This window comes from Aspergillus wentii (assembly GCF_001890725.1).
Source record: "Aspergillus wentii DTO 134E9 unplaced genomic scaffold ASPWEscaffold_5, whole genome shotgun sequence".
NCBI classification, from domain to species: Eukaryota; Fungi; Ascomycota; class Eurotiomycetes; order Eurotiales; family Aspergillaceae; genus Aspergillus; species Aspergillus wentii.
Window position 1 is genome coordinate 1,778,892 of NW_024467836.1, and position 25,181 is coordinate 1,804,072.

The 25,181-nt window shown below is 45.1% G+C and overlaps 9 protein-coding genes across 9 annotated transcripts; 3 read left to right on the forward strand and 6 right to left on the reverse strand.

Annotated features, from left to right (window-relative positions):
• Positions 1 to 546: 546 nt before the first annotated feature.
• Positions 547 to 1,652, reverse strand: ASPWEDRAFT_184825 (DNA-directed RNA polymerase core subunit RPB10). Its single transcript, XM_040832044.1, has 4 exons — positions 1,421 to 1,652; positions 1,307 to 1,365; positions 1,165 to 1,251; positions 547 to 1,089 (listed from the first exon to the last, which is right to left on the reverse strand). Exons 1-4 carry the CDS (start codon positions 1,454 to 1,456, stop codon positions 1,047 to 1,049), a joined length of 225 nt encoding a protein of 74 aa, XP_040687990.1. The 5' UTR covers positions 1,457 to 1,652; the 3' UTR covers positions 547 to 1,046.
• Positions 1,653 to 1,963: 311 nt separating this feature from the next.
• Positions 1,964 to 4,892, forward strand: ASPWEDRAFT_112817 (WD repeat protein; the record flags this gene model as incomplete). The annotated part of the gene is made up of 3 exons (XM_040828359.1): positions 1,964 to 2,283; positions 2,338 to 3,113; positions 3,184 to 4,892. 3 exons carry the CDS (start codon positions 1,964 to 1,966, stop codon positions 4,890 to 4,892), a joined length of 2,805 nt encoding a protein of 934 aa, XP_040687991.1.
• Positions 4,893 to 6,397: 1,505 nt separating this feature from the next.
• On the reverse strand, positions 6,398 to 8,307 carry ASPWEDRAFT_52567 (Clr5 domain-containing protein; the record flags this gene model as incomplete). The annotated part of the gene is made up of 2 exons (XM_040837766.1): positions 6,398 to 8,063; positions 8,192 to 8,307. The coding sequence occupies 2 exons, from the start codon at positions 8,305 to 8,307 to the stop codon at positions 6,398 to 6,400; spliced, it is 1,782 nt and encodes a 593-aa protein (XP_040687992.1).
• A 449-nt stretch (positions 8,308 to 8,756) lies between these two features.
• Positions 8,757 to 9,743, reverse strand: ASPWEDRAFT_114304 (uncharacterized protein; the record flags this gene model as incomplete). The annotated part of the gene is made up of 1 exon (XM_040828481.1): positions 8,757 to 9,743. One exon carries the CDS (start codon positions 9,741 to 9,743, stop codon positions 8,757 to 8,759), a length of 987 nt encoding a protein of 328 aa, XP_040687993.1.
• Positions 9,744 to 12,060: 2,317 nt separating this feature from the next.
• On the forward strand, positions 12,061 to 14,619 carry ASPWEDRAFT_173743 (Het-C domain-containing protein; the record flags this gene model as incomplete). The annotated part of the gene is made up of 3 exons (XM_040831125.1): positions 12,061 to 12,392; positions 12,448 to 12,620; positions 12,689 to 14,619. 3 exons carry the CDS (start codon positions 12,061 to 12,063, stop codon positions 14,617 to 14,619), a joined length of 2,436 nt encoding a protein of 811 aa, XP_040687994.1.
• Positions 14,620 to 15,011: 392 nt separating this feature from the next.
• Positions 15,012 to 17,077, reverse strand: ASPWEDRAFT_112722 (FAD-binding oxidoreductase; the record flags this gene model as incomplete). The annotated part of the gene is made up of 4 exons (XM_040828351.1): positions 15,012 to 15,104; positions 15,243 to 15,418; positions 15,487 to 16,761; positions 16,822 to 17,077. The coding sequence occupies 4 exons, from the start codon at positions 17,075 to 17,077 to the stop codon at positions 15,012 to 15,014; spliced, it is 1,800 nt and encodes a 599-aa protein (XP_040687995.1).
• Positions 17,078 to 17,875: 798 nt separating this feature from the next.
• Positions 17,876 to 19,128, forward strand: ASPWEDRAFT_52571 (NAD(P)-dependent alcohol dehydrogenase; the record flags this gene model as incomplete). The annotated part of the gene is made up of 3 exons (XM_040837767.1): positions 17,876 to 17,902; positions 17,987 to 18,109; positions 18,202 to 19,128. 3 exons carry the CDS (start codon positions 17,876 to 17,878, stop codon positions 19,126 to 19,128), a joined length of 1,077 nt encoding a protein of 358 aa, XP_040687996.1.
• Positions 19,129 to 19,821: 693 nt separating this feature from the next.
• ASPWEDRAFT_52572 (putative Ras family GTPase (Rab4b)) lies at positions 19,822 to 21,107 on the reverse strand (the record flags this gene model as incomplete). The annotated part of the gene is made up of 4 exons (XM_040837768.1): positions 19,822 to 20,681; positions 20,779 to 20,813; positions 20,883 to 20,947; positions 21,045 to 21,107. 4 exons carry the CDS (start codon positions 21,105 to 21,107, stop codon positions 19,822 to 19,824), a joined length of 1,023 nt encoding a protein of 340 aa, XP_040687997.1.
• A 1,262-nt stretch (positions 21,108 to 22,369) lies between these two features.
• Positions 22,370 to 24,386, reverse strand: ASPWEDRAFT_576842 (uncharacterized protein). The gene has a single exon (XM_040838342.1). It carries the CDS (start codon positions 24,190 to 24,192, stop codon positions 22,510 to 22,512), a length of 1,683 nt encoding a protein of 560 aa, XP_040687998.1. The 5' UTR covers positions 24,193 to 24,386; the 3' UTR covers positions 22,370 to 22,509.
• Between the last annotated feature and the right edge of the window lie 795 nt (positions 24,387 to 25,181).

The window sequence follows — 25,181 nt, forward strand, 5'->3', positions numbered from 1 at the left end:
TATATAGGTCTATATTATTATATATACTATATAAAATCCTTAATAGGGTTTACTATATATATCTAGTCCTATCTTAATATAAAATTATACCCTAAGATATTATAAGTATTTAATTCTATATTAATAGTATAGGGTTTACTAACTAAAGCTATTAGTTATAGTTAAATCCTTAATATATTTTCTACAAGATATTGTATAATATCTATTAATTATTATAACCTATTAAGGTATTATATTATTATTAGCTAGATATTCTTTTGCCTAGTACTAATTAATAAACTTACTGTTATATTACTATTAGTAAGACAATATATAATAATTACTACTCTATATATTTTTATTTACTAATATCTCTCTCTATATATACATATATAACTAATCTAAAGCCCTAATCCTAATACTAATCTAAATATAGTAAATAAAGTAATACTCTTATATATAATATTTATATTACTAGTAGTGAGAAATCTCTTGCTTAGTCCCTTAAAGTTGGAAGTTTGCATAGTTCTTAGTTCCCACGCTGGATTTTCACCAGCCTTTTTTTTTTTTTTTTTTTGAGCTAGAAAAAGCATAACAAAATACATAGAAGAGAAGGGGAGCGTGTCTGTGCCTAATTGTATTATACTTAGACATGCATATGCATAGAGGTGAGCCCGGCAGCCATTTTTTCAATGGCAACAATAGACCCTCTCCCAAGGGCCAAGGCCAATATTAATCACGAATAGTGTGAATATCACTGAAATGAAAGGTATCTCGCCTGACTGGTGACATATATGCAAATGCGCTTAGAAGAAACCAAAGACCATTTTTTTTGCATCATAGCCAGCTTCATAGGGCTTCATGCCTGGTAAGCCTAACGTTCAACACCCTGGGGACGACAACGCAAGTGATGAATGAACGGTGGCAAAGATGAAAGCGAGGGTCGTATATAGGAGTCGCCATCTCGAGAATGCGCAAACTGCAAGCTTGGATTTTTGGTTGGGTGCAGTGTCGGGTTCAATTACTGGGCTGTCGTAATCACAGATATTCCACGACTTAAACCGAATTTATATTTGCGATTTAGCCCGCTCTCGCTCTGTCGGATTGTAACTGTGAAATATGAGTGTTATCGAACTGCTGCCTTCCCAAGAGAGAAAGGAGAGAAAAAAAAAAACATTTACTAACCGAAGGAGTTTCTCAATCAGATCAACATGTGTCATGATCATTCTGCGACAGCAATATCGCTTGCAACCTAACTGATCCATAGCATCACTGGGGATACTTGTCAATATGATTCTAACAGTAAAATCCTGAATCCAAAGCATACCCGTCCGGAATACCCTCGTCAAGAAGTTGCAGATAGCGTTCCCAGAGGTCCCCGACGACCTGTTCAAGGTAAATATTAGAATTATTAAGAGCTGTCAAGACTCATGACACCTACCTTTCCGCAGGAAAAGCAGCGAACAGGAATGATCATTTTGTCTAGGTTTTCGTCGATTGACAAAAATTTCAGTGAGAGCAAACGAGAACCACTGGATGCTGAGTTTCTTTCTTTCTCTCTTTCCTTTTTTCAAAGAGGAATGTTATGCGAATTCTCTATTCCCTTTCCTTGATGGTAAAAAAATGGACTTTCTGTCAAATTTCTTGATGCTCCTATGAGCCGCAAATTGTCGTGAATTGCTCTAATGGATATCGGAACGCCTAGCCCGCTTACAGTGAAAATATACTAACCTAATTAACACTAGCGTCTAGCCTAGTGGAGTCTCCGCTTTACAAACCCCCCAACCAAAAAAAAATTAGAAGATAGAAACTGAATGGAAAGTGAAGAGTTGCAAACAAATGCACTCTGTTTCACTCTATCTCTTCAGTATTTTGATATAATCACATTTCTATATCATGTACTTAGCATGATATGATCAATAAATAAACACAAGTTATTGAACGAGAAGTTTCCATAGGCTATCGGTATTCGACGCCTTTAACCATGTCAGACTCCAACCACCCAACTCGATTTTCCAAAAGATCTCGGGCCAGTGAGCCGGTTCAGAGCAAAATGACACGCATGGATCAAGAGAGAATCAAGCGGCGCCGCTTTTCTCGGCCTCATAACGGTGACGAAAGAGGTCGACAATTGGCTACACCTGAAGTTGCGCAAGAATCGATCGACTATCATGATGGTGCCCCATCACTTGGAGATGCCAGCTTTATTCACACTGGGGAATCACGACATGTGCCTTGGTCATCGGTGCATCATGTTGCTGGACAGTATAGCGATTTGGATCCCGTTTTTACGCCGGATGAAGAGTGAGTTTTCCCTGGTGTTTGATTTGGGGTATTTCTAAATGGATTTCGACATAGATATCTACTCCTCGGCCTTGAGACTTCGGTTCACGTCTATTCCATGGCTACCTCACGCCTTTTTCGCACATTGGACTTGGAATCTGGCCAAAATGTTATCGGATATAGGCTCTGTCCATTAAATCCAGAGCACCTTTACATCTTCACATCCACTGGCTCTGTTAGTAAATGGGAATGGCTTTCTGGAGGAAAGATGTGGTCATGGGATGCGTGTGGCAAAACCACCTCCATCGACATTTCTTTTCATGAATCTGAAACCGATGAATACGTTGCCGTTTATTCTCTACGAGAAAGGAAGGATGGAAAAAGGGAAATAACAATCGCTCAATTGGGCAGGAATAAACCGAGTGAAAATGTTATTCTCGAGACGAATTTGCGAGTCAGCGACCTCAAGGTAGCCCGACAAGGTCGAACTGTTGTTTTGTATGGTGGACAGCATTTTTTGGTTGGCACTTCGAATTTCAATATGTTGAATGATTTGAAATCAATGCAGTATGTCTGGAGAGAGGCAACGCTGCCCGTTAGCATCACCTGTGTCGACATTCGGGGAAGTGCAACTCCAGCTCGCGTCGGGGCTCAGGGTTCCAAGGATAAAAAAAGTCCAGATCACTTAGATCTTGTGTTGGGAGAGTCTAATGGCTCTATTCTGATCTATAGTGATGTGTTGAATTTCTTCACAGCCAATGAGGATAGCCGTGAAGGCGGGAAAAGCCCAGCCCCTAGGCGGCTGCACTGGCATAGAGGTTCCGTTAACACGGTTCGTTGGTCAAAGGATGGTACGTCCCCAATTGGAATTAGCAATGGAAAAAAAAAAAAAAAAAAAGCGGTACTGATGCCATTACATAGGTAATTATGTTATATCAGGAGGCCATGAATCAGTCATGGTTCTATGGCAGCTGGACACGGGTAGAAAGCAGTATCTCCCACATCTATCTTCTCCAATTTGCAACATAATCGTTTCTCCAACCGGAAACTCATACGTTGTAAAGCTAGCCGATAACTGCATTATGGCACTGTTGGCGAGAGAACTGCAACCATTTGCGACTATCATAGGTTTGCAGCTGTGTCCAAAGATGACTCAAACATTGGATAAGTCCTCGTCAACCTCATGCCAGTTTTCTAGCTCCACACCAGCTATTTTACATCCGCGGCAACCTGATCAGCTTTTAATAGCTGTTCCAGCTTCTCGCCAAGTCTCCCAGGAAGGCCACCATTTGCCAAATTCTTCTGTCCTTCAGACATATGATATCCGGACTAATAGCCACATTGCCCGCCAAGCTCTTGCGCGGACCAATGCCACGACCTTGAGAGTTAGCCCAGAGGGATCAGAAATAATTGCACCAGATATCAAACACATCGATGTAGCCCACGACGGCAAATGGATGGCGACAATCGATACATGGAGCCCTTACCCTCAAGATGTGAGATCTCTTGATCTCAGCAATACTGGCACCGATTACCAGGAGACCTTCTTGAAGTTCTGGAAGTGGAACGACTTTTCCAGCTTGTGGGAGTTGGTTACGCGCATCGATGGTCCTCATTTCTCTGATAAAGGCCATGCACTGGTACTCGGCCTTGCATCGCGACCACAAAGTTATGAATTTGTAACTGTTGGTTCTGATGCCCTACTGCGTTTCTGGTGTCCAAGCACCAGACAACGTAGCGGGTTGAAAACAGGCCCTGATGCACAGCAGCAGCTCGAGACATGGAAGTGTCGAAGCTTTATTGATTTGAAGGGAAGCTTTGGTAATAACAAGGCCAGAAATCTTCCTACAGCTTGTCCAGCCTTCTCAGATGATGGCTCCGTGCTTGCTGTTTGTTTGCCATCTCAATCTGCTTCAAACCCTGGCCTTGTTATTCTAATTGATGCTCAAAACTGTAAGGTTCATTACAGTAGAGTTGGGGCATTCTGGGGCAATCCATGCGCAACGAGCTTTATAGGGCGCCATCTTATCATTGCTTCAAAACATGCTGTTTCTATCTGGGATACAGTCAATGACATCGTGAGAACCACTGGGACTCCAGGGCTTGGTGGTTTGTCTTCAAATGAAGAATCACTATTATTAGCCGTGAATTCCAAGACCCAGACATTTGCTGTTGCAACACAACATTTACTAAACCATACTGGTCACACATCCAAAAAATCACGCAATACCCAGTTCTCCATTCGGATTTATAATGTGCAGTCTCTGATACTACACTCTCAATTCATGCTTGATAGGTGCCCCCTTGCATTACTTTCAAATTCATACTCGAGCGATTATGTCGTCATTGATACCGCAGCCAACGTGAAACGATTCGGTTGTTTCAACAAGGCACCCGAACTCACATCCCAGTCTTTTGATTTGACTAATCATCTCAATCCAGGGCTGATGGATTTATTCGGGGGTCAACTGGGCAGCACCAAATCTCAGTATTCGGGGCTTTCGACTGCAGCCAATGGCGAGCAATCTGCGCAAACTAAGGGCTTAGCTAGTGTTTTTGGGGACGTTCCTTCCTTTGTCTTGCCCCCTGCCAGCGTTCTTTTCAGGGCCGTTGTTCAGTCTCTTGGCTAATTGTACAGAGCCGGGAATTGATTTTTGCCGAACCTGTCAATTTACTATACAAGCTTTGACTTCCTTTCTCATGACTGCTTTATTAGTCTAGATATTTTATGCAAAAAGGGGAATGCTCCAGTGATGATGTGATTCTTATTACCTCTCTGTTTTTCTTTCTTTCTTTCCTTTTCCCTGGTGAAAATGTTTTTGATGTTGTAGTATATGTTATAGAAGAGTTTGGCGCGAATGAGTTGGGTCATGTTGCCAGCTAATAAACAATTCATCGGATATAGGCACGCCTTTGAATGAGCTGCTTCCACCAAGCAATCTCAGGACCAGCCTATTTTGTTAGACTGATGGGGTCATGCCATACTACCTGTAGCTGCAGCATCCTTGTTTATATAATTCTAGATACCTGGAAACTTCTTTGTGAGAGGCCGGTTAGAGGCTATCAAAAGTGGCTTGGATCCTAACCCAAGTGGTTAACTGCCGCTGAGCTATATCATCCTCCGTGGTTTCCCTCTTTCCTTCTTTCTTTTTTGTGTTGCTCGGGATTGATACAAAGCGTCTAAATCAAAAGACCATGTATCATTCAGAAAGGATTGAAACTCCAAATACCTAGAAAATACCAATGAAGAATTTTGCCTCCAGTTAGAAGGATTCAAGGTAAAGCTACTCATAAGTTACGATGACGAAGAAACCACTTCGGGAAATATCCTAACATTTCCCGTCATCTGAGGCCTTTTTGGTCTGACCTTGGTAATGTCAGAACTCAGAAGAAATTTCATCAGGACGATTCCATGTTGAAGCAAGTATGGTGTTGTCAATGGTGTGTTACTATAAATCGTTATAGAAATAGTATGGACTATTTACTGCCTCTGTTAATGGCAGTTGCTAAATTTATTACACCGACCCCCACTACCTACCCTTTTTCCATGGATCCTTACTGTTTGCCTGGATACTACCTATGAGGTTTGAAGAAGATGATTTAAATTTGCATTAAAGCCTACCATTAAAATGACTAGTCAAACTATAGGTTTAAGCTGTTTAATTAGTTGACTATAGGCTCAAATTTGTGTAGGCCCAGACATGGAGAACACCATTGATAGTAAGGCAATAAAACGCATTTTCATTATTCATTACATGTTGATATGATTATTTTTGTAGCTTTATAGCCCGCCAGCAGAGCCAACAATAACATTTATAGCAGATGATTTCGACTTCACTGTGAACAAGATCTTGCCTTGTTAAATCAGTCTTTTGTTGGGGGAGAGGAAGAGCAAGAGCAAGTCCAGAATGCATTAGTCCTGAATGTGATCATTTTTGCGCAAACAGAATCTATTGATCTCCTGACACACACGAAAGGGGTTTTTTTTTCTTTTTTTTTTTTTTTTTCGTTTCGCATGGGCTATGATTGTGCCGTGCAAATCTTGAAAAGCCTTTACCGAGGTCCTAGTATATGAAACCTCATTCCCTTCATCCTACAGTATGCTGGGCACCGGTACCGCAAGAAAAGCAGATGATCAAGTTGGGCTCAAGCAAAAGAGAAATGACGCTTTTCGCCCATGCACATGGGTTAAGTAGGCATCGAGCTCATGGTCTTCGTCAATCAAAAAGGGTGTCTCATTCCCATTTTCGTCTTTATCCATGCCTTCAATCCTTGTGACGAGCGAGTCAGGGTATCTTCCAGTGACAATCTGACGTAGTTCAGCAACGGATCTTGTGGCTAGCTTCTCCACCCATGTTTTCGAGGCTCCATGTAGATGACTCTGCGGGCTGATGCGAAGATATACTGGTGTATGCAGAACAGTCGATCCCAACATGGGATCCACGTAGCCAAAAGAATTTGCATCATGCTGAGTAGCCGCCGTAAAAGATGGATCATTGGCTGCTTGCAAAAGAGATGGGTCTATCTGCATATCACCCAGGTCACTTGAAGCCATCGGTGCACTGGCGAGAGCTTGTGAAGCGAGTGTGCTGATTCCATTACTGATATCATTACCAAATGTGTTACTGACGTGGTTGTTGTGAGGCACAGGGCTCTGAGTGTCAGCATGGGGAGCGGATTGTTTACGCGACGGATCCCTCTTTGTCTGATCGTCCCTAAGTCGCTTCATAACATCGCGACAAAGAACCTCAAGAGCCTTTAGCTTCATGGTGTGTCTTGGATCTGTAGGACCAGGAGCTAGAATTTGTTGAAGCAGCTCGGAATTTTGGATCCACCTTTCCTTGAGCTCCTTCCAGTGTTCATCACCGGCCTCTAGCTTGCTTGTAAAATGATCAGCCTTCAATGTGTCGTAAAATGCATTCCGTATTTGACGGCTCTCTTCTGGGTTGACTCCGAGAGCGTTTTTTGCCTCAGCGATGGTCATTCGCCTCTCAAGGGTTCTCATGCGTTTAGTGACATCCGTACACACAACATCGAGGGCAAGACCTTTCGCATCAACTTGATTTGGATCAGAATAGAATATCTGCTGAAGATGGGGCGATTCGTGTATTAGTTTATCTTTTGCCTCCTGCCATTTCTCTGGCCCTGCGACAGTTTTCTTGATGAAGCCCGCTTCCTCGCAGATCTTCTGGAATTGATCTCTAAGTTGACGGTACATAGCATTGTCTAAGCTGAGATACTTTTTACTTTCATCGATAGTTGTCTCGGATGGAAACCGAGGAGGCCCAGGTGGATCAGCTGGTAATCCAGCCCACCCCCGCGTGCGGCGACGGCGTTTTCTGGCGGCCCAACGTTCTGCGCTCTCTGCCTTCAGGCGCTCAAGTCGCTCTTTGCGCTTCGCGATCACTTCGGGTGACAGTGTAGGTGATTGGGGTTGTTGCGCTGTTGATTCCGAAGGAAAAGGATCGGCATCATCAAACGGCACATCGTTCTTGTATACTTCCTGCTGTAGAGCAAGTAGGCCCTCGTCTTCAGGTTGCTGTATTAGAGTCTGTGTGTTTGTTTGGGATTTCATCCCATTGGGAACGCGAAGTAGCCAGCGGTTTTTTGCACGCACGCGCATCAACTCCCTTTCTTTAATTTCAAACCCCTCCTCATTCAAGATCCGAAGCATATCTCGCTGGCTCGTGTTTCGCTCCCACAGTTGCTTGACACGAGCGACAAGGTCGATATTTTTGTGTGCTGGGTTTTGTTTTGATGGAAACCCCCATCGCTTGAACTGCGTCTGAAAAGCCCGCTTACTATAAAAGTTTATACGTTGTGAGCGAGAAGAAAACGAAACTGTATTCCGACGCGCCAATATGACCAAAAGAATAGAATAAATCTCAAACGTGTTCGGGAACGCATGATAGTGGCTATAAATGCTTACCTAGGCGCAAATTGATAGGCATTCTTCATGAACTCCATAATTTCCTCCAAAGCTTTTTTATCTTTGATGTACATTTGATAGCAGATTTCCCGCTTTCCATCCCAATCGTAAACCATGATGAATCACGCTCGCAGGAAACGCTACCCCCAAATTGGAGGTGCGTCTCTGGGGTTTAACCCAGCGCAACCTGGCGCGTACAAGATAAGGGGTAGAGTGGTGAAGTTTTGTGGACCAGCTGATGAGTTGTAAGGTACCTATTGTCGCTCTTGTACACCGTAGTTGACAACAGGACGTAAAGGAACACCGTAGGCAAGGAGGCAAAGTCTGGCGGCGCAGATGATGCATGTGTGCACTTCACGGTCATATCACGTGATCTATACACATCAGCAACAATAACAATACTTCTGTAGATGTCAAGTATTTTGTTACCTACCTAACTACCTACAAAGATTCCCGAAGGCTTAGAAAAGAGCAGAAAGGTCAGAATAATAGGGTTCAATTCATTTGTTTTAATATTTATTTTATTTTGTATCGCCATGGCTTTATATAATCACATTGGAAACAATCAACCGAGATTTGGTAACTTCCTCCGCAATTTGAAGACTCTGGTTCGTAGCCACGTTATAAAGAGCATCCAGGTATTTTTAGGTTGTGATTTCCACGAGCCTGATTGTGGCCCAGATGGTTGTGATGTGGCAGGAGAGTGCCTAGGCAGCTCAGGTGTATATGATCTTTCAGAAAACTCCTTTTCTGAGACCGGTTCCGGCATTTCGTCATCTTTCAAAGATGACCGCCAGTGATAGTGCTTCTCCTTTCGTCGCATTTGCTTCTCTTCCGCTTTAAACTGTTGCTTTTCCAACTTCTGCGTCTTGGCCGCTTCCTTCTCCTCGAAAGCCTGGCGTGCTGCCTGTACAGTAGCTGCTCGAGATATTGGATCCATACTGTTCCGTGTCTTGGATCGAAACACAAAATCCAAGGATGACCTAGACATGGGAGATGTTGGGTCGATATTGCTACCATTATCTCTGGAATAACCGAACGAGGACCGACCAGTTACGTTCGTCTGCGAAATCCCGGGCAACTTTGTAAACGAATTGTCATGAGTCTGCAGGGACAATCGGGGTTTCTGCCCCGAGGGTGCTCGCACAAATGGTTGATAAGTGCCCGAGATCGACTGAACCGGAGTCTCTCCCTCAGCCAAGTCTCCATTACCAGAGTCATCGCTTTCGATTATTGATGTTTGATATGACTGCCCTAATGGCGGTGTATATGAGCGAGGTGCCTGGCGCATTGGATGGATGCATTGTGAGCCTGGCTTGCTCGTGTCTGAACTGCTCACTGCAGAGGGCTGAGAGGTCCCGCTTGTAGATCGATTATGCAGTCCAGGTGCCGGCCTTTGGAAAGTGTAAATGGTAAACGGATCATTTAGACGGTCTTCCCTTTCCAAGTTTGTGTAAATTCCTAATCCTTTCTGGTCAAAAGAGGATCGTGAGAGATCGATTGGTCTCGACGATGTATCATCACGAGACATCTTTCTTAAAAGAGGTTTCATATGTACTTCTGCCTTTGTGGTTCCCTTGACTTTCGGTGGCTGATTACCAGAGCCATCAGAGAAAGTATTCAAAGTAGATGCACCCATCAACCAGTGTGAATCCGAACTCTGCCGAGGTGCTTCGCACGAACTTGGACCTGGCGTGACTGCACTAGAAAACATAGAGATCCGTTTCGTTTTCTTCGACGAAGAGGGGCTCCCAGGTGTAGGTAGCAAAGGAACAAAATTCTTAGAATCGCTGAACTGGGAAGAGCGGCGAACCAAAGGCTTGGTATCGCTGCGGAATGAACCCCAACGACTCTCGATACTGGAACTCTTCAAATGAGCAGAGTGAGCATTAACCCCAGGATGGAGAACTGGTTCAAAGTTTCCAACTCTTGAGTTTTTTACAATTGATTGCGTTGAATCTCCAGCGACGTGAATGCCTGAGCGTGCCATAAGGAACTCTCTGGAGAGAAAAACTACCCCCCTCCCCTCTCTCTCTCTCTCTCTTTCTGTATCTCTGTATCTCTGGCAGGTATTAGGGTTTCTTAGCAATGTATTGTGCGATGCATTGTCGTCAAGGATGTCAGCTGAACTACAAGGCAAGCGGGAACCAGACCCGGACACCCGATGCAGTATGCAGCGATAAGATTGGCCAAAAAAGCTTAGGTTCTTCAAGTCCTGAAGACCCTACAAGAGGCCTGAAAGGGTATTGTAAAGAGAAAGAAAGAATTGCGATGATAGTTATCCAGATTATCAAAAATAAGGCCGATTAACGCCCGGGGCGAAGGCGCGTATGCGATGTTCGATTATTGACCGGAATTAATGCCAGGGTGAGAAAGCATTTAGAGAGGAACGACAAATGACCCTAGCAGGCATTTCTGGAGATTTAAGGCATCGAGAGCAGGCTTCTTTAGACAATGAGGACAAAGATCTTTTGTCCAAAAAGCGGCAGATTGATACCAGGCAAGACTTAAGGGGAGAGACGATGGGCAGCGGTGAGGTTACAGCGGCGGAGAGCGACGGAGGGTTGGGGAGAGGGGGTGACGGATGCGGAGGCTCACTAAGGGAGGCAATTAATTCACCATAGTTATTCCGGCCATTCCGTTGCTGCTGAGGAGCACTATCTGGGAAGGATTATTGCTTTGCATTCAATTATTTCTTTGATTATTATTGTTTTAGGTGTGAAATATCATGCAGTTCCTGCTGATTATATCTAGGTAATTGTTAGTTCCCGCACCTCCCCTCTCCCCCTCCTTTCTTTCTTGCTTTCTCCCCCCTACTAGAGCTAGGTTTGCACAGCCCACTAAGTTGGTACAGACTTTTGGCTGGCCTTCGGAAATCTAAATAGCTTCATGAATCTGGCTATCTTGGCATCTCTGTTTGCTGTTTCTGTTATTTGGGACTCCTTGGGGGTTGGTGACGCTCGGGTATCGCTCACAATACTTTTATATTCATGAAATAATGGGATTAAAAAGGCTGGTTAAGCATTCAGAGAGAAAGCAAAAGATAAGAGATGTGAGGTAACCCGTATTAGGCCTACATATTAATATCTTTCGTCATAGCTGTCTCCCACCAGAACTATTACTTTCACCCCTCCCATATTTCCCCCTCCCTGGACATCAATACATAAGTGGATACAGGTTTAAAAAGTTAACATATCAAGTGAGTGGGTCTATTTATCCAGGAATTGATACTGGACTAGAAAATAATAATCTAATACTCAACCAGGCTTCTTGCTTCAATATAGATACTGAGTATCATGGGTGTTGTCATCTGCACACATTTAGCCCTAGGTATACCCTATGCTCATTCTCTGTACCCTATTACATATTGATTTCTGCATGGCCATATCTTACTGCACAACGCCATACCCAGACTCCCAGAGTGACATGTCCAGACTCTGCCTTCATTTACCATCCAGGTATTTAGTACGCAGTACAATGAAGCTGCAGCAAATGAGTTGCCGTGCCAAGCGAGCCGGAGTGACAAACTAGACGCCTCATATAGCCAAGATCAAACCGCCTGAAAAAATAAGAGCCAATCACCCCACCCTACGCTGGGCTGTCCATCACTTCCCATGGTGGCCGATTGTTGTATGCACATGGCGGGGTCGCCATGTCTCCTCTTTTCTCTCTTTCGTCTCCCTTTCGGTTTGCATTTGATTCTCCCTCCATATCTTATTCATTGCCTTGTTGCTTGCATACCAGAGTGCTAAATAAATTTTGCTTGAAACCACTTGAAGAGCTTCCATCCATTATATACCTGCCCTCTTTCTTCCCTAACAAAGTTTTCTCCAGCCTGTTCTTATTTGCTCCTGCAAGGGCTCAAAAGAATGAGTCTATTTTCCCAGAGCTTGTCTCTCTCCGTTTTCTTTATTTTTGGCTTTTTTGGACAAGCCCACGCATTTGGCGCTGGTAACATAGCATCTTTATCTCGCATTGAGGGCCAGAACTGGCGTCATGGCGATATTGAAGATGCACTTTTGACTCTTTTTCTGGCCCGTGTTGCGGGTGGTCGTAAGTTTAGCAAGCTTGATGTCAAACGTGTTTACTTTGGCAATTGGCTCCGCGACTATAGCCAGGCCGTCGATGTCGGTACCTTAAAATATGTCAGCGCCGAAGCCATTCGCATCTTGATATGGGTGTTGGGCTTTATGAGTTTTGGGTAAGCCACCTAGCCTACGCAATATAGCTTAGTTCGCTGAAGAAATGGCCATTAGGTACGGAACAAGAGAATTTGAGGTGACCACAGATCGTTTGGGATGTTACGAACCTACAGAACATATTGACAACCCACTGGGTTATGCTGAGGGAGAGGACGCTCGTGACTATGATCATCGTTTGAGAGGGCCCGTTGACGAGGAGAATGAGCTCTCGGTTGATTCAAGGACCGGTATATAGTACCCCGGTTAATTTCTTCTAATCAGTTTGCTGATACAATGGTTCCATCACCAAATAAAGGCCTCAAAAACTACATTGCATCTGAGGATATGGGTATTGCGACATCGGCTAATCTAGTACGTCGTGTTTTCCACCGCTCTATTCAGCTGGGCCGTCGATATGCGAGGTCCCGAAGTGACGACGATCTTTATGAAGCCCTTCGGTTGCTTGGCACTGGCTTGCATTGCCTGGAAGATTATGCCGCTCATTCGAATTATACGGAATTGAGCCTCATCGAGCTTGGAGAATCCGAGGTGTTTCCTCATGTTGGCCGAAACACTAAACTCGAAGTTGATGGCGCACAGGATTATGTTTATCCAATCGTCACTGGCACATTTGGCGGAGTGGACTTCTTTCACTCTGTGCTTGGGGAGTTATCCGATAAAGCAACTCAGTCCGAAGTCCAATCATTGGAAGGTGTCATCAATGAATCCCAAGCCGGGTCCCCCTCCGAAAGTTTCATACAGGACTTGCTTAGCAGAATTCCCGATGGAATTATCGACGATAGCGATAGTCAGACAAACAGGATGGATGACTTCAAGGCAAAGGCAGATGACACCAAAAATAATGGCGAGCGTCCAAGTCCTCGTGAACCTGAGCAATGGACCAATTACCTAAACAATGTCCAAGCGCAAATTTTTCCAGTCCTGGAATGGCATGATGAACTGATCAAGTCGATCAACCAAGCAATTGAGAAAATTCCCGTGCTACCGGAGCTCATCGAACAGATCCAAGATCAAATAACGGTCTTTGTCTTTTCTATTCTTGCGCCTTATGTTCTTCCAATTATCCAGCAAGTCAAGGTTGAGCTACAGACTGGGTCCTCCGAGGTTATCCAGAGTAGCAGAGAACAGCAGCATGTTGTGTTCAATGATGACGACTGCTCAAACCCGACCCACTCAATGCTCTCGAAGGACCACTTCTCGAATATCCTAAACGAGCCAGCAGGTCGAATAGCTTCTCAAGTGATCAAATGGACAGTTCCACAGCTGATGGCGTGCTGGGATGATGAGGACGCTGATATTGATCGGGCTTTGGATAGAATTGTTTCTGGAGTTTTCCATCACCCCGCTCTGCGTGAGTACGGGGAAGATGGTGCAGCCGACATCCGCCAGATTATGTTCGGAACGGTTGAAGAGTGGTGGAGCGGGAAAAGTGAAAACGAACAGGAATCTCTTCGCGAGCAGCTGTCCCGCGACGGCGTTCTCGAAGGTAAAAATCACAAAGAAGGGGTTCACGATTCCGGGCATGGCTGCGGAAAGCCGTTGGCCTTACATAAAGGTAGTGCTCATTCTAATCAAAGTCAGCAATCAAATATCAGCAGCTTTGGAAGAGTTGCTACCAATGCCGCCGGTGGTGGTGGGCTCGGAGGCTTAGTTGGTGGGCTCGTGAGCGGTGTTAACTCATTGATTAACAATGGCAATTCCGACTCTAAATCGGAAAGACCTGAAGTTGGCTTGTGCGAGGACAATAGGCCCCCTGCCTATGGTTATCCCGAAAGAAATGATTACCAACAACCACAGTATGAGAACCAGGAGTATGGCAGCCACGGACAATATAGCCGACATGAAGAATTTGGAAGCCAAGAACAATACGGACGCCGTCAGTATGGCAACCAGGGATATTACGCTCGAGAGCATCAGTATGAGAAGCAGGAGTCATATGGTCGTCAGCAACAGTATGACTCCGAGGCCTACGTTGCAGATCGTTCATCATACGAAGGCAGATATGGAGATCAAAGTGAACGTGAGCATCATGAAATTTGCGAGAGCCGCCAGCATGAACTTGGTTATGGGTATGATGACGACAGCCGTTATCCCCATCAAGAGCCACGAAGGAATTATACCCCACATGGAGACATTGAAGAACACCCTGGATCTTATTATGAGCCTAGCAGCAGTTACAGGAGCATGGAGAGGGAATCTTATGGATATGAAAGGCGTGAGCAGTAAGTGAAGTGCATGAGCGGCTGTTTCTATTTTTTTTTTTTTCGCTAACTCATTTTCTTTTCTTTTCTTTTTTTTTTTTCAAAGGGGATATGTGCCTGGATACAGTGGCCAACAAGAAATTTACGGCGGATATGACTCACAGGAACCTTACTCTAGAGGTTCTGCTAACTTCCGCGAAGCTGAACGGCGCTATGGCTCTGAGTCAGACTCTAATGGACAAGGCAGCAGTGATGAAGAACGTCGTCAACATCGCCATCACCATCGTCATCATGATTTCGGTTCTGATGATTACTGAGTTTAACAAAAACAGCAGAATTGTGTTGGCCGATGATGCCCACCTTGTTCGTGTCTGGGTGAAAAATTTTATAGACTCTGCATTAGGACTGCATGCGCAATTACCATTCCTTGATCTCTCCAATCCCGGGCTGTTCAATGCGAACGACCTTATCGCAATTGAGCAAGCGGAGAGGATCCAAAGCCAGTTTCAACTGTATGTGTGATGTTAGCGATCGAGCCCTCATGGCTTTGATAGAATGTCGGAACGTGCCAGCGTTTGGATTTGAATGATAAAAAAAAAGAAAAGAAAAGAAAAGAAATACTGGAGCGTCCAGTAATAGAGAACTCACCCGCCGCATAGCATCCACTGTAGACTCCCCGAGCTCATGTTCGAGATAGTCTCGTTTTATGAGACCGACGCCATGTTCGCCTGTCACTGTCCCTTCCATCTCAACTGCTCGCTTTACCATCCTGTGAACAACAGCCTCCACACTCTTCCTCTCGTTTTGATTAAACACGATTATGGCTAGAGACGTGATAGATGAGTTAAGAGTTCCTGGGAAAATTAACGAGAAAGTTATGTAGGAAACATACCATGAAAGTTGCCATCCCCGACATGTCCACATATCCCCGCCAACAGCTCGCTTTCGGTCATGTCTTGCTTTGTAGCTTCAATGATGTCAGGGAGCTTGCTCATTGGCACCGCCACATCAGTTGTCCAAACGTGGTCTTCGGGCCCTCTTTTCATTGCCATGACGCTCCAAAGAGCTGCTTTCCGAGCGCCCCATAGTTCTTGCATCTCTTCCTCGCCCCGAGCAAACTCAAACGACCGGCCTGCAGTGCCGGATACGATCTTTTGCACCATGCCTATTTGTTCCTTTATTCCGACAGGGGTCCCGGTAAACTTGAAAAACAGAGTAGGTGATTCCTTCCATTGCCGGCTGGTCGACTGGCTGGCGTTGATGCATTTCATTTGTACATCATCCAGGATCTCAACACCAGCTACCGGAATCCCTTCTTCTACCACGCGCGTTACACATTCGGCCGCAGCTTGGATTGATGGAAAGCTCGCAACAGCGACGTTTTGGCTTTTGGGTTTGACTGTCAGCTTCAGGGTGGCCTCGGTTACTAGACCGAGGGTGCCTTCGCTTCCAATGAAAAGTCGGGTGAGGTCATAACCAGCACTCGACTTGCGTGGCCGTTGCCTTGTCTTGATTACTGCCCCATCAGCAAGAACGACTGTCAAGGACAGGACCCATTCCCGCATCGTGCCGTATCTGTAGGCGTTGGTCCCCGAACATCCAGTACCTACCATGCCCCCGATCATCGCCCCGGGACCGGGATCTGGCGGGAAAAATAGGCCCTCTTTAGCGAGCTCCTCATTCAGCTCTTCCCATCCAAGTGCAGGTTGGACTACCACGTCCAGATCACGTTTATGAAGTTGGAGAATACGGTCCATGCGACGGAAGTCGATACACACCCCTCCTCTTGTGGGCGCAAAATGACCTTCCAAGCTGGTGCCCCCAGAGTACGGGGTCACCGGAATCACTCTCTGATGGCAAACCTTCATAACCCGAGAGACTTCTTCAGTAGTGGAAGGGTACAGTACAAGGAACAGTTTCTCATCATCCTTTCGCGAGTAGGAAGACCAATCCGACCCCGAGTGCAATTCTAGGTCGCCATTTTCCGTTGAGACGTTCTCCTTGCCCAAAATCTCAACAAAATCAGCCCATGCAGCCTGAAGATTTGATTGAGAGACATTGTGCTGCGGGGGCTCTAAATCAGAAAGAGATGTCGTTGATAACGATGGGAGACTGGCTGGTTTAAGGGAACCTAGATAATATGCTCCAGTAGAAAAAAAAGCCAATGCTATACACGCATGTCATTAGAAATCAGATTTAAAGACCCTTAACGTCGAGAACTACGTACCGAACATCAAAGCTGCATAGCGGCCTCCGGGAGACTGGGTTTGGTATTGCGAAAATCGTTCCTGCTCCGCACGTTCACGCTTCAACCGTTGCTGGGTACTTTCATAAAGTTGATTCTTGAAAGAATGTGATCGTTCATCAGCAAGGCATTGAATAGAGACGCCAAACTGTCGGTTTTGGTTCGCGATGTTGTATGTCAGTCTCGGCCGAGCAGCACGCAAAGCTGCTCTCAAGGGAAGAGCATCAGGCCTGACCATGCTCATGGTAGTTGGAAAGAGGTATGATTGGTCAGTATAATAGCAATAATAGAAAAGATAAGAAGATCCCAGGGTGAAGAGACGGGGGTTTCTTCTGGACTCAGCAGCAACAATAACATTAGCTCCAATAGTTTTAACCCTGGGGAGGTGATTACTCCAGTCTTGGATTGAGCTAGTTATCTAGTCTTGGCGATTGACACAACTTTCGCCATTGTCAACTATGAAGTATGAACGCATCACCATGCTTATTGCATAAAATATTGCTGTCATTATACATGAAGGATTTTGCTTTCTTATTTTCTTCTCCTATTTCCCCCTTCCTGTCTTTGAATCCATCATCCTGATAACTCCACCGGAGTATTTCCATTACGGTCACGCATAACTAGTTAGTTATTCCGTACCGATTATATAATCCCGGTTAATTTCGGACGGTTAATTTCAATCTTCACCCACCAATAAGCGCCCACCATATCAGCTGCCCCGAGCTCCAGTCTGGCCCTCAGGCTGAAATACCCCCCACCAACACCTGGCGGGGAAGCAGCTGGAGCTCTATTATTGCCCTGACATTAAAATCATTATTAAATTATTCCTATCTTTTGATTTGTATTTTTATCCCTTCTTCTCTTATATATATCTTTCATCTCCTTTTTTCTGGTTGCCATTTATTTCTGTTTGGGTTCAAAATCTGAGATTTCAAGAGTGATATCACTTCATTTGGTACTGTACTCGAGTAGTACATACATTATCACTCCCCAAGCATAGAGTGATCCACAGCCACAAGAGCTTGATTGACAGACAATGAGCACCCAAGCTGCAACCGCTCAGGTATGAGATAAAATCTGCTTTCAAATCTGACAATAAATTTCCCCCTGGATTGAGAATGAGCTAAAAATATCTATATACTTCCAGAACCTATCGTTCGTCCTCGAAGGAATCCATCAGGTCAAATTCGAAGACCGTCCGATTCCCGAATTAAAGGATCCCCACGATGTTCTTGTGAATGTCAGATATACTGGCATCTGCGGTAGTGATGTGCGTATACGTTCCTCTTGGCGATACTCCAAATGCATCATCTCGCCCCACCGGTAGGATTGTCGCTAACATTGGGATTTCTTGATCTTCAGGTACACTACTGGGAACATGGCTCAATCGGTCAGTTCGTTGTGAAGGAACCTATGGTCCTCGGGCATGAATCTTCTGGCGTCATCAGTAAAGCTGGTTCGGCCGTCAAAACGCTGAAGGTGGGTGATCAAGTCGCTATGGAACCAGGTATCTCTTGTCGTCGATGTGAGCCTTGTAAGTCTGGCAAATATAATCTTTGCGAAAGCATGGCTTTTGCAGCCACTCCCCCTTACGATGGTACCTTGGCGAAGTATTACGTTCTGCCCGAGGATTTCTGCTACAAGCTTCCCAGCCAGATCACCCTACAGGAGGGTGCAGTTATGGAGCCCCTCAGCGTTGCTGTGCACATCGTGAAACAAGCAAATGTCAGCCCGGGGCAGTCAGTTGTAGTTTTCGGAGCTGGCCCTGTGGGACTCCTGTGTTGTGCTGTGGCGAAGGCTTTCGGGGCTTCCAAGATTATCGCAGTGGATATCCAACCGGCAAGGCTAGATTTTGCCAAAAAATACGCAGCAACGGCAACATTCGAGCCCGCTAAAACGCTTGCAGTAGCGAACGCAGACCGGATGAAGGAGGAGAATGAATTAGGTTCGGGTGCAGATGTTGTTATCGATGCTTCCGGCGCTGAACCTTCAGTGCACACTGGCATTCATGTTCTTCGCACTGGTGGTACATATGTACAGGGTGGGATGGGCCGAAGCGAGATCACCTTCCCAATAATGGCGGCTTGCACAAAGGAGTTGAACGTCAAGGGTAGTTTCCGCTATAGCAGCGGAGACTACAAGCTAGCGGTTGACCTTGTCGCTTCAGGCAAAGTGAACGTGAGGGACTTGATCACCGGTACAGTCAATTTCGAAGATGCTGAGCAGGCATTCAAAGAAGTTAAAGCCGGAAAAGGAATTAAGACTTTGATTGCTGGTATTGAAGCATGAATATTACACAACGGGTACAGACAACAATCAATGTCCATCAACCCTTTCTTTCTCTTTCCCCTTTGGAATTTTTGTTTTATTTTATCTTTTTATTTATTTATTTATTATTATTATTATTATTATTATTTCCATCGAGGTTTTGTTAACGCCGAGAGCATGGTCGGAGCGATGTGGGTAAGAAGCGAAAGTGAGCTGTTGAGCATCAAATGATTAGTTTTTTTGGAAAGTGATCTCATGATTGAACCTGCCTCTTTGGCAAAAGTTTCATAACAGTTGCCAAAGAAATAATATAAAATATAGTATGGTATAATATTAGCGCTGATCAACAAGAGCAAGTTTTCTCATGTATGACGAGTTATAGACTATGTAATATAAAGTGAAACGTAAATTTTGAAGAGAACAATGAAAGTCATCAGGGGTATGACGCTGTGTAGCCAATAAGGGAATACTCATCATATTAGCCTTAAATGGGGATGCAGGCAAAAGATCAAAGAGCACGCGCATAAACCATCCCAGAAACAGGGGTGCAGAAAAACTATATGCGCAATCATACAAGACGTACTGGTGCACTTATGCCTTTGTGTTTGAATATGGTGGGCTAGGTTAGACGTTTAAGAAATGAAAGTATAGCAGACGCCAAACTGCAGAGACAGACGAGGTTTAACCAGGCGAAATGGAAAGAGGATAAAGGTATTAACAACACCCTCTGCTTTTCCTCTGATACGATCCGCTCAACCGGAAGACATCTTCCCATTCCCCTATTCCACCTTTCCGGCTTGTCCCGCCCTTTCTTCTTGTGTTTCTACGCTGGAATTGGGTCGCACTGTCATCAAGTGTCATCCGGCTACGAATGCTCGATGCGTCACTAGTGCCGTGGCCATATAAACCACCATCACCGTACTGGATTCCGCTTTGAGGGTCGTCAGGGTCGATTTCACCAAGTTCTATCTTGGTAAGAATAATCCGGGCCAGCCGGTTAAAGAGCTCCTCTATGCCTTCGCCAGTAAGGGCAGACACTTCGACAGCGACGGGAATGTTGGATTTAGCAGCCCAATGAGACGTTTCTTCGGCACCGACCTCGCGGCCTTCAGGCGCAAATGAAGCCGTCATCCTTGTTTCCACACCCATGTTGTTAACGGAACGAAAAGAGCTACCCCCCGAGTCAAACGGGAAATATGATTGCTTGCTGGAAGTACTGGATGGTGTTGGTGGGGGTTTTACTCCGTCGTCACTCAATTCAGCATGTGGCAAAGACTCGGATGCGAGATCTGCTTTGTTCCCAGCCAGCATGACCGTGAGATTTGGGGAAGCAAGTGCGCGCGCATCCATCAAAAATGTAGGGAGGGCGGTGAAAGACGCATGGGATGCGACATCGTAGAGGAGAATAGCTCCTGCAGCTCCTCGATAATAGGACCTAGAGACAGACCGAAATCTTTCCGTGCCAGCGGTATCCCATAGCTGTAGTTTGATTCGTGCACGTCGCGAGCCTGAGCCTAGCTTAATTATTTTTGAGGAAAATTCGACCCCGATCGTTTGTGAAGATAGCACTCTCCCTACAGGCGCACAGACGGAGTATTAGCGAGCCGGCCATCCAGCTCAAGGATATCGAGGGGGGCTGGAAATAGGCTCATTCAGGGATCAGAGCCGTACATTCGTTTTTAACAAATCGATGTAACACACAGGACCTGCATTCATCCCAGGGGATATGTGAGCAATGTAGCTCAACAAAGGGTCATCAAATTCGCCCAACTTACTTTCCAGCACCGCTTGGTCCAAGAAGGATAACCTTGGCCAGGTAGTCATACATGCTTTCTAACTCCTGAGCCGCATCATGATTAGAGAATAGCAACGAGAAATCAAAAGATAAAATCGCCCATTGTGTTGGTGACGGGGTCGGCCTCGAGGGTCCTCCATACCTGGTTTGCCTCTGGAAATGAAGAGGTGGAGGAGACATTCGAAAGCCCCCTCTGACGCGCCATAGAGCCTGAGAGTTGAAGATAAAAGAAAACACCCCGAGTGAAACAGATGTCTCTGTCAATGGAATTTGTCGCTGTCTTTGCTATGTAGTTATCTAGCAACATGTAGCGACTCCGGGAAGACGAACTGCCGAGTCCGACTAGCTTTATCAAAGACTTTCATCATTGGCGAGACCAAAAAACAGCTCTTCAAGCAATTCCCATCAACTACCCGACTAACAAATACGGCAATTGATTTGTTCATCGATGCTTTGTCATTCCTCTCTTTTGCTATGTACTATGTAGTAGTACTTGTTGATCCGTCGCCAGATACTGACATATGTAACCAATAAGTACTTCATATTAAGCTTGTCCCTGTGTATACAGTCACCATCGGACCCACGACTGGGATGAAACGAATATTCCTCTTTTTAAATTGATTGTCATCTTATTCTAGAGAACGCAGGTTACTCAGTTATATCTTCATAAACAAAGCAAAAGGTAAGATCTGCCTACACGGAAAAGCGGAAAACAACAACAACTTATGTACGGAGTAGATGCATTATAGTGTGACTTTAAATAATTGACAGTAGCATTTCCTTTCATTGGTGAAGCTAATGGTGTCTTTCGCGCATATGGACAACGGTAGTCCAACCTTGACAGCATAGTCTGCTCATATTATGCCCACACCAACAACACTGTAAAGCAGGATCCGGAGCTTGTAATGATGTGTGCGATATTGGCATACTTCTTCTTTTCAGTGGCTGGGTGACTGGAAAGGTGAACAATGATCTCGATTGCGTACCACCGGCTCTTGGTCTCGAACTCTGCTGCTGACCGGAAGGCTCTTTATGAGTTGGTTTGTTCGTTCCACGAGTAGAGGCACCGGGGCCTAACTGGTTAAATGATAAATCTGGACAAGCTAATTTTGCATACACTTCAGAGGGCATGTCGTGCCAAAATTTGCAACGACAACAGATGACAAAAATCTTCCCAATCACTTGGCTTTGTTGATGTATCTTCCCAATTTCAACTAGCTTCTTCGCTTGGAAATTTGCCGGGCTGGACATTACGGAGCACGAAGTTCCATTGGCGTTGAATAGCTGGATTTTCTGGTCGAAATCGTTAAGAGGGGTCGTTGACATATCCGTTTCCAGATGATCATTCGGGACAGCGTCGCTTTGGAAAATTCCCGGCAAATCCTCATCAGCCGTATCGTAATCCTCTGAATCTGCCTGTGAAGAGCTTCGTGACGACGAGCCGCTTACTACGCCCGCTTGCTCCTCAAGGGTTATGTGTCGTGGAACGCGTCCCAAAGACTGAGATGCATCTTGGCAACTAGAATCGAGGATTCCTCGAGGAACGCCAGATTTGTGACTTCTAGAAGAAGCCGTTACTACCGAACGATTTCTTGGCCTGCTTTGCGTTAATTACGATTTCTGAAAATCCTCCATGCACTAATCGGCAAGGTGTAATACCGTGAGCCTGTCAAGGTTGTCGGTCTTTGTACCCCTTTATCTGTGTCTGGGTCGAATGAATATACTGGTTTGTTTTTTAGCCGGTGCCCAAAAGTATGCAATGACCCATTGGTAGGCCATGAAGACCCAGTCACTGAGCCTGCTCGTGAACCATTCCCTGGTGGCTGTGAATCATTGAATGAAGAGCCCAAATGCTTTCGGTTCTCTCCCTTAGAATACTGAGATGCCAATTGCTGTGCAAACTTGGAAGAAGACTTGAACAGATTAGAAGAAGTTGGCGGTCCAGTGCCCGCTTGTTTTGTCGTGTCTAAACCTTTGGGGGTTGTCGGGATATTTGTTCCCCTAGCCTCCAAATTTACGTCAACTCCATGATTGGTGGTTGGGACTGCTGATAGAGGGGACGGTCTGAATTTTTTTTTATGGTTCTGGGAAACATCATCAGTAGACTCCATTATGGATAAACTTCCTTGTGAGCCGCCTTTGACGGTCGAAAAAGACGGGGTTTTCATGCTCGTAGAATTAGAAGTATCTTTCGAGATATTTGTATCCTTCTGTGCCTGAGAACCACTCTGTAGTCTGGTTGTTGTATAAGATGTCGAAGGTCTTTCCATGTTTGATTTGATATTTCCTTCTTGTATAGACATCTTTTGGGGCACGTGTGAATGACATGTTGTGTCCATAGACGAGCCGACATGGAAATGACCGATGCCAGAAGCCCTCTTCCCAGTGCTAAGGGATGCTGCGAATAGTGTGCGGTCTAAGTCTAATGGTTCATTCGAGGCATTATTTGTTGTCAATGCCTTTCCGATTTCATCCTCTGCTCTTGACTGGGCATTTGAAATGGAGGTTGTGTTGTCAGGGAAAATGGCTTCGGTATCATCTTGGAAAACCTTTCCGTATATTTCTGTACCCTGAGATATTCTTGAGCATTCTCGCACGTCTATAGACTTCGTGGTCGTATGCAGTGATCTCTGTGGTGATGTCGATGGTATATAGCTCGAAAGCAAGGCGTTGTTCTTATGGGCCAGTTCTTTGGAGATAGCTGTCCCAAACCGCTCGGGTAGAGCCAAAGCCAAAGAAGCTCTATGCTGTGTGTCGGGGTCATCGCATCTCTGTAGTTCCCTAGGCGAACCAGTCGACTGGTGTCTAGGTAGAGCTTTATCGCTTCCATAACCATTAATAGAGTTTGAACAAGATCGGGATTCTCGTCTTACGCCCGAAAAGAACGATGTAAACGTCGAGGACGAGGACCGAGGCCTATCTGCACTTATGCTCGAATCTCTGCTTGAGCTGCGCATGGGTTGCTTTTTGGTAAGACGGCGGGATTCCCTTTTGAAAGATATCAAGTTCCTTGTCAATTCTGCCTCCTCCAAGTTTTTCAGGCGCTTTTCAAGCTCTCTTCTCTCTGCCTCTAGGCGTTTTGTTACACGTTTTTCTTTTCTTATTGTAGAATTGCTGTTCCATGTTGGCGAGACACAGATCTCGGATCTATCTGCAGTCTCAACGTCAAATCTGAAAGGTGAATCTTGCACTTGTTCTGGACCATGATCAGGTTCTTTCGTATGAATCTGTACTAAAGACTGGCTAGAGTCTGTCTTTTTGGTGGGCGTGAAATTTGAGCTCACAGACATAGGTGAATATGATACATGCCCTGTAGAATTGATAGAAGCGTGCGTGTCTTGCGAAGAACTATGGGTTGGTGCTTTTTCTGTGGATTTAAATGTGTTGTTGGTATTCTGAAAAACGTGAGAAGTTTAGCTTTGCCTTTTCTTTGAGAAATTAACCATCTTTTTTCCTGTCTAAGACAACTTCGAGCGATGGGGAGAAAGAAGCTCACATTTCCTTGATGAAATAATCGCTGTATGTGTTGGGAAAATGACGACCTGCGCGGTCTCTGGATCTGGGCGTTTGTGTCCATTTTCTTTTTCTTTTTTGCGACAACAGCAGTAGCGCAGTCAAGAAATCACGGAATTTCAGATACACTTCCTGTTATTAATAAAATGGAATGTCCACGAAACGGGGACTGTTTCAAAGGGAAATCATATCTCGTTGGGGGCCAAAGAGCATTCGGATAAGTCGTTATGAGAGCTGTGAGATAAGCCAGTGGACGAAATATTGAAGTGGGGTTCTCAAGGAATGATCGAATTACTATTGTGTCGACAAAATGACCGAGTCGCACAATCAAGAAAAGGAAGATAAGAAGAAAGAAAAGAAGGGAAGGAAGGGTGTTTGAAAGGCTCGGGATGTCTAGCGTGAAAAGTGTGCAACATGGCGAATAATTGTAACAGTCAAGATTCAAAGGAGTGTGTTTCGAATAGACACTGTAGCATCCACAGTAGGTCTAGCAGACAAAAACAGGGCACCTTTTTGCGTCATTATAAGGGCTGGAAAATGTAATTGACGTCAAGTCTTTTCTCTCTGGCCTATTCTGGTTGGAATTGTGGAACTGCTCGAGGTTGCTCTTCCTCTTCCAGCTCGTCTTGATAGTATGCGATTTTGTCAGTCTTTCTTTGACGGTAGGTAGTGTCTTTTTATTTCAATTTTCAGTGGTTATTCAAATTCAAACCAGGCATTTCCTGGCATATCATATTGCCCATTCTAGATCATTCTAGATGGTTAT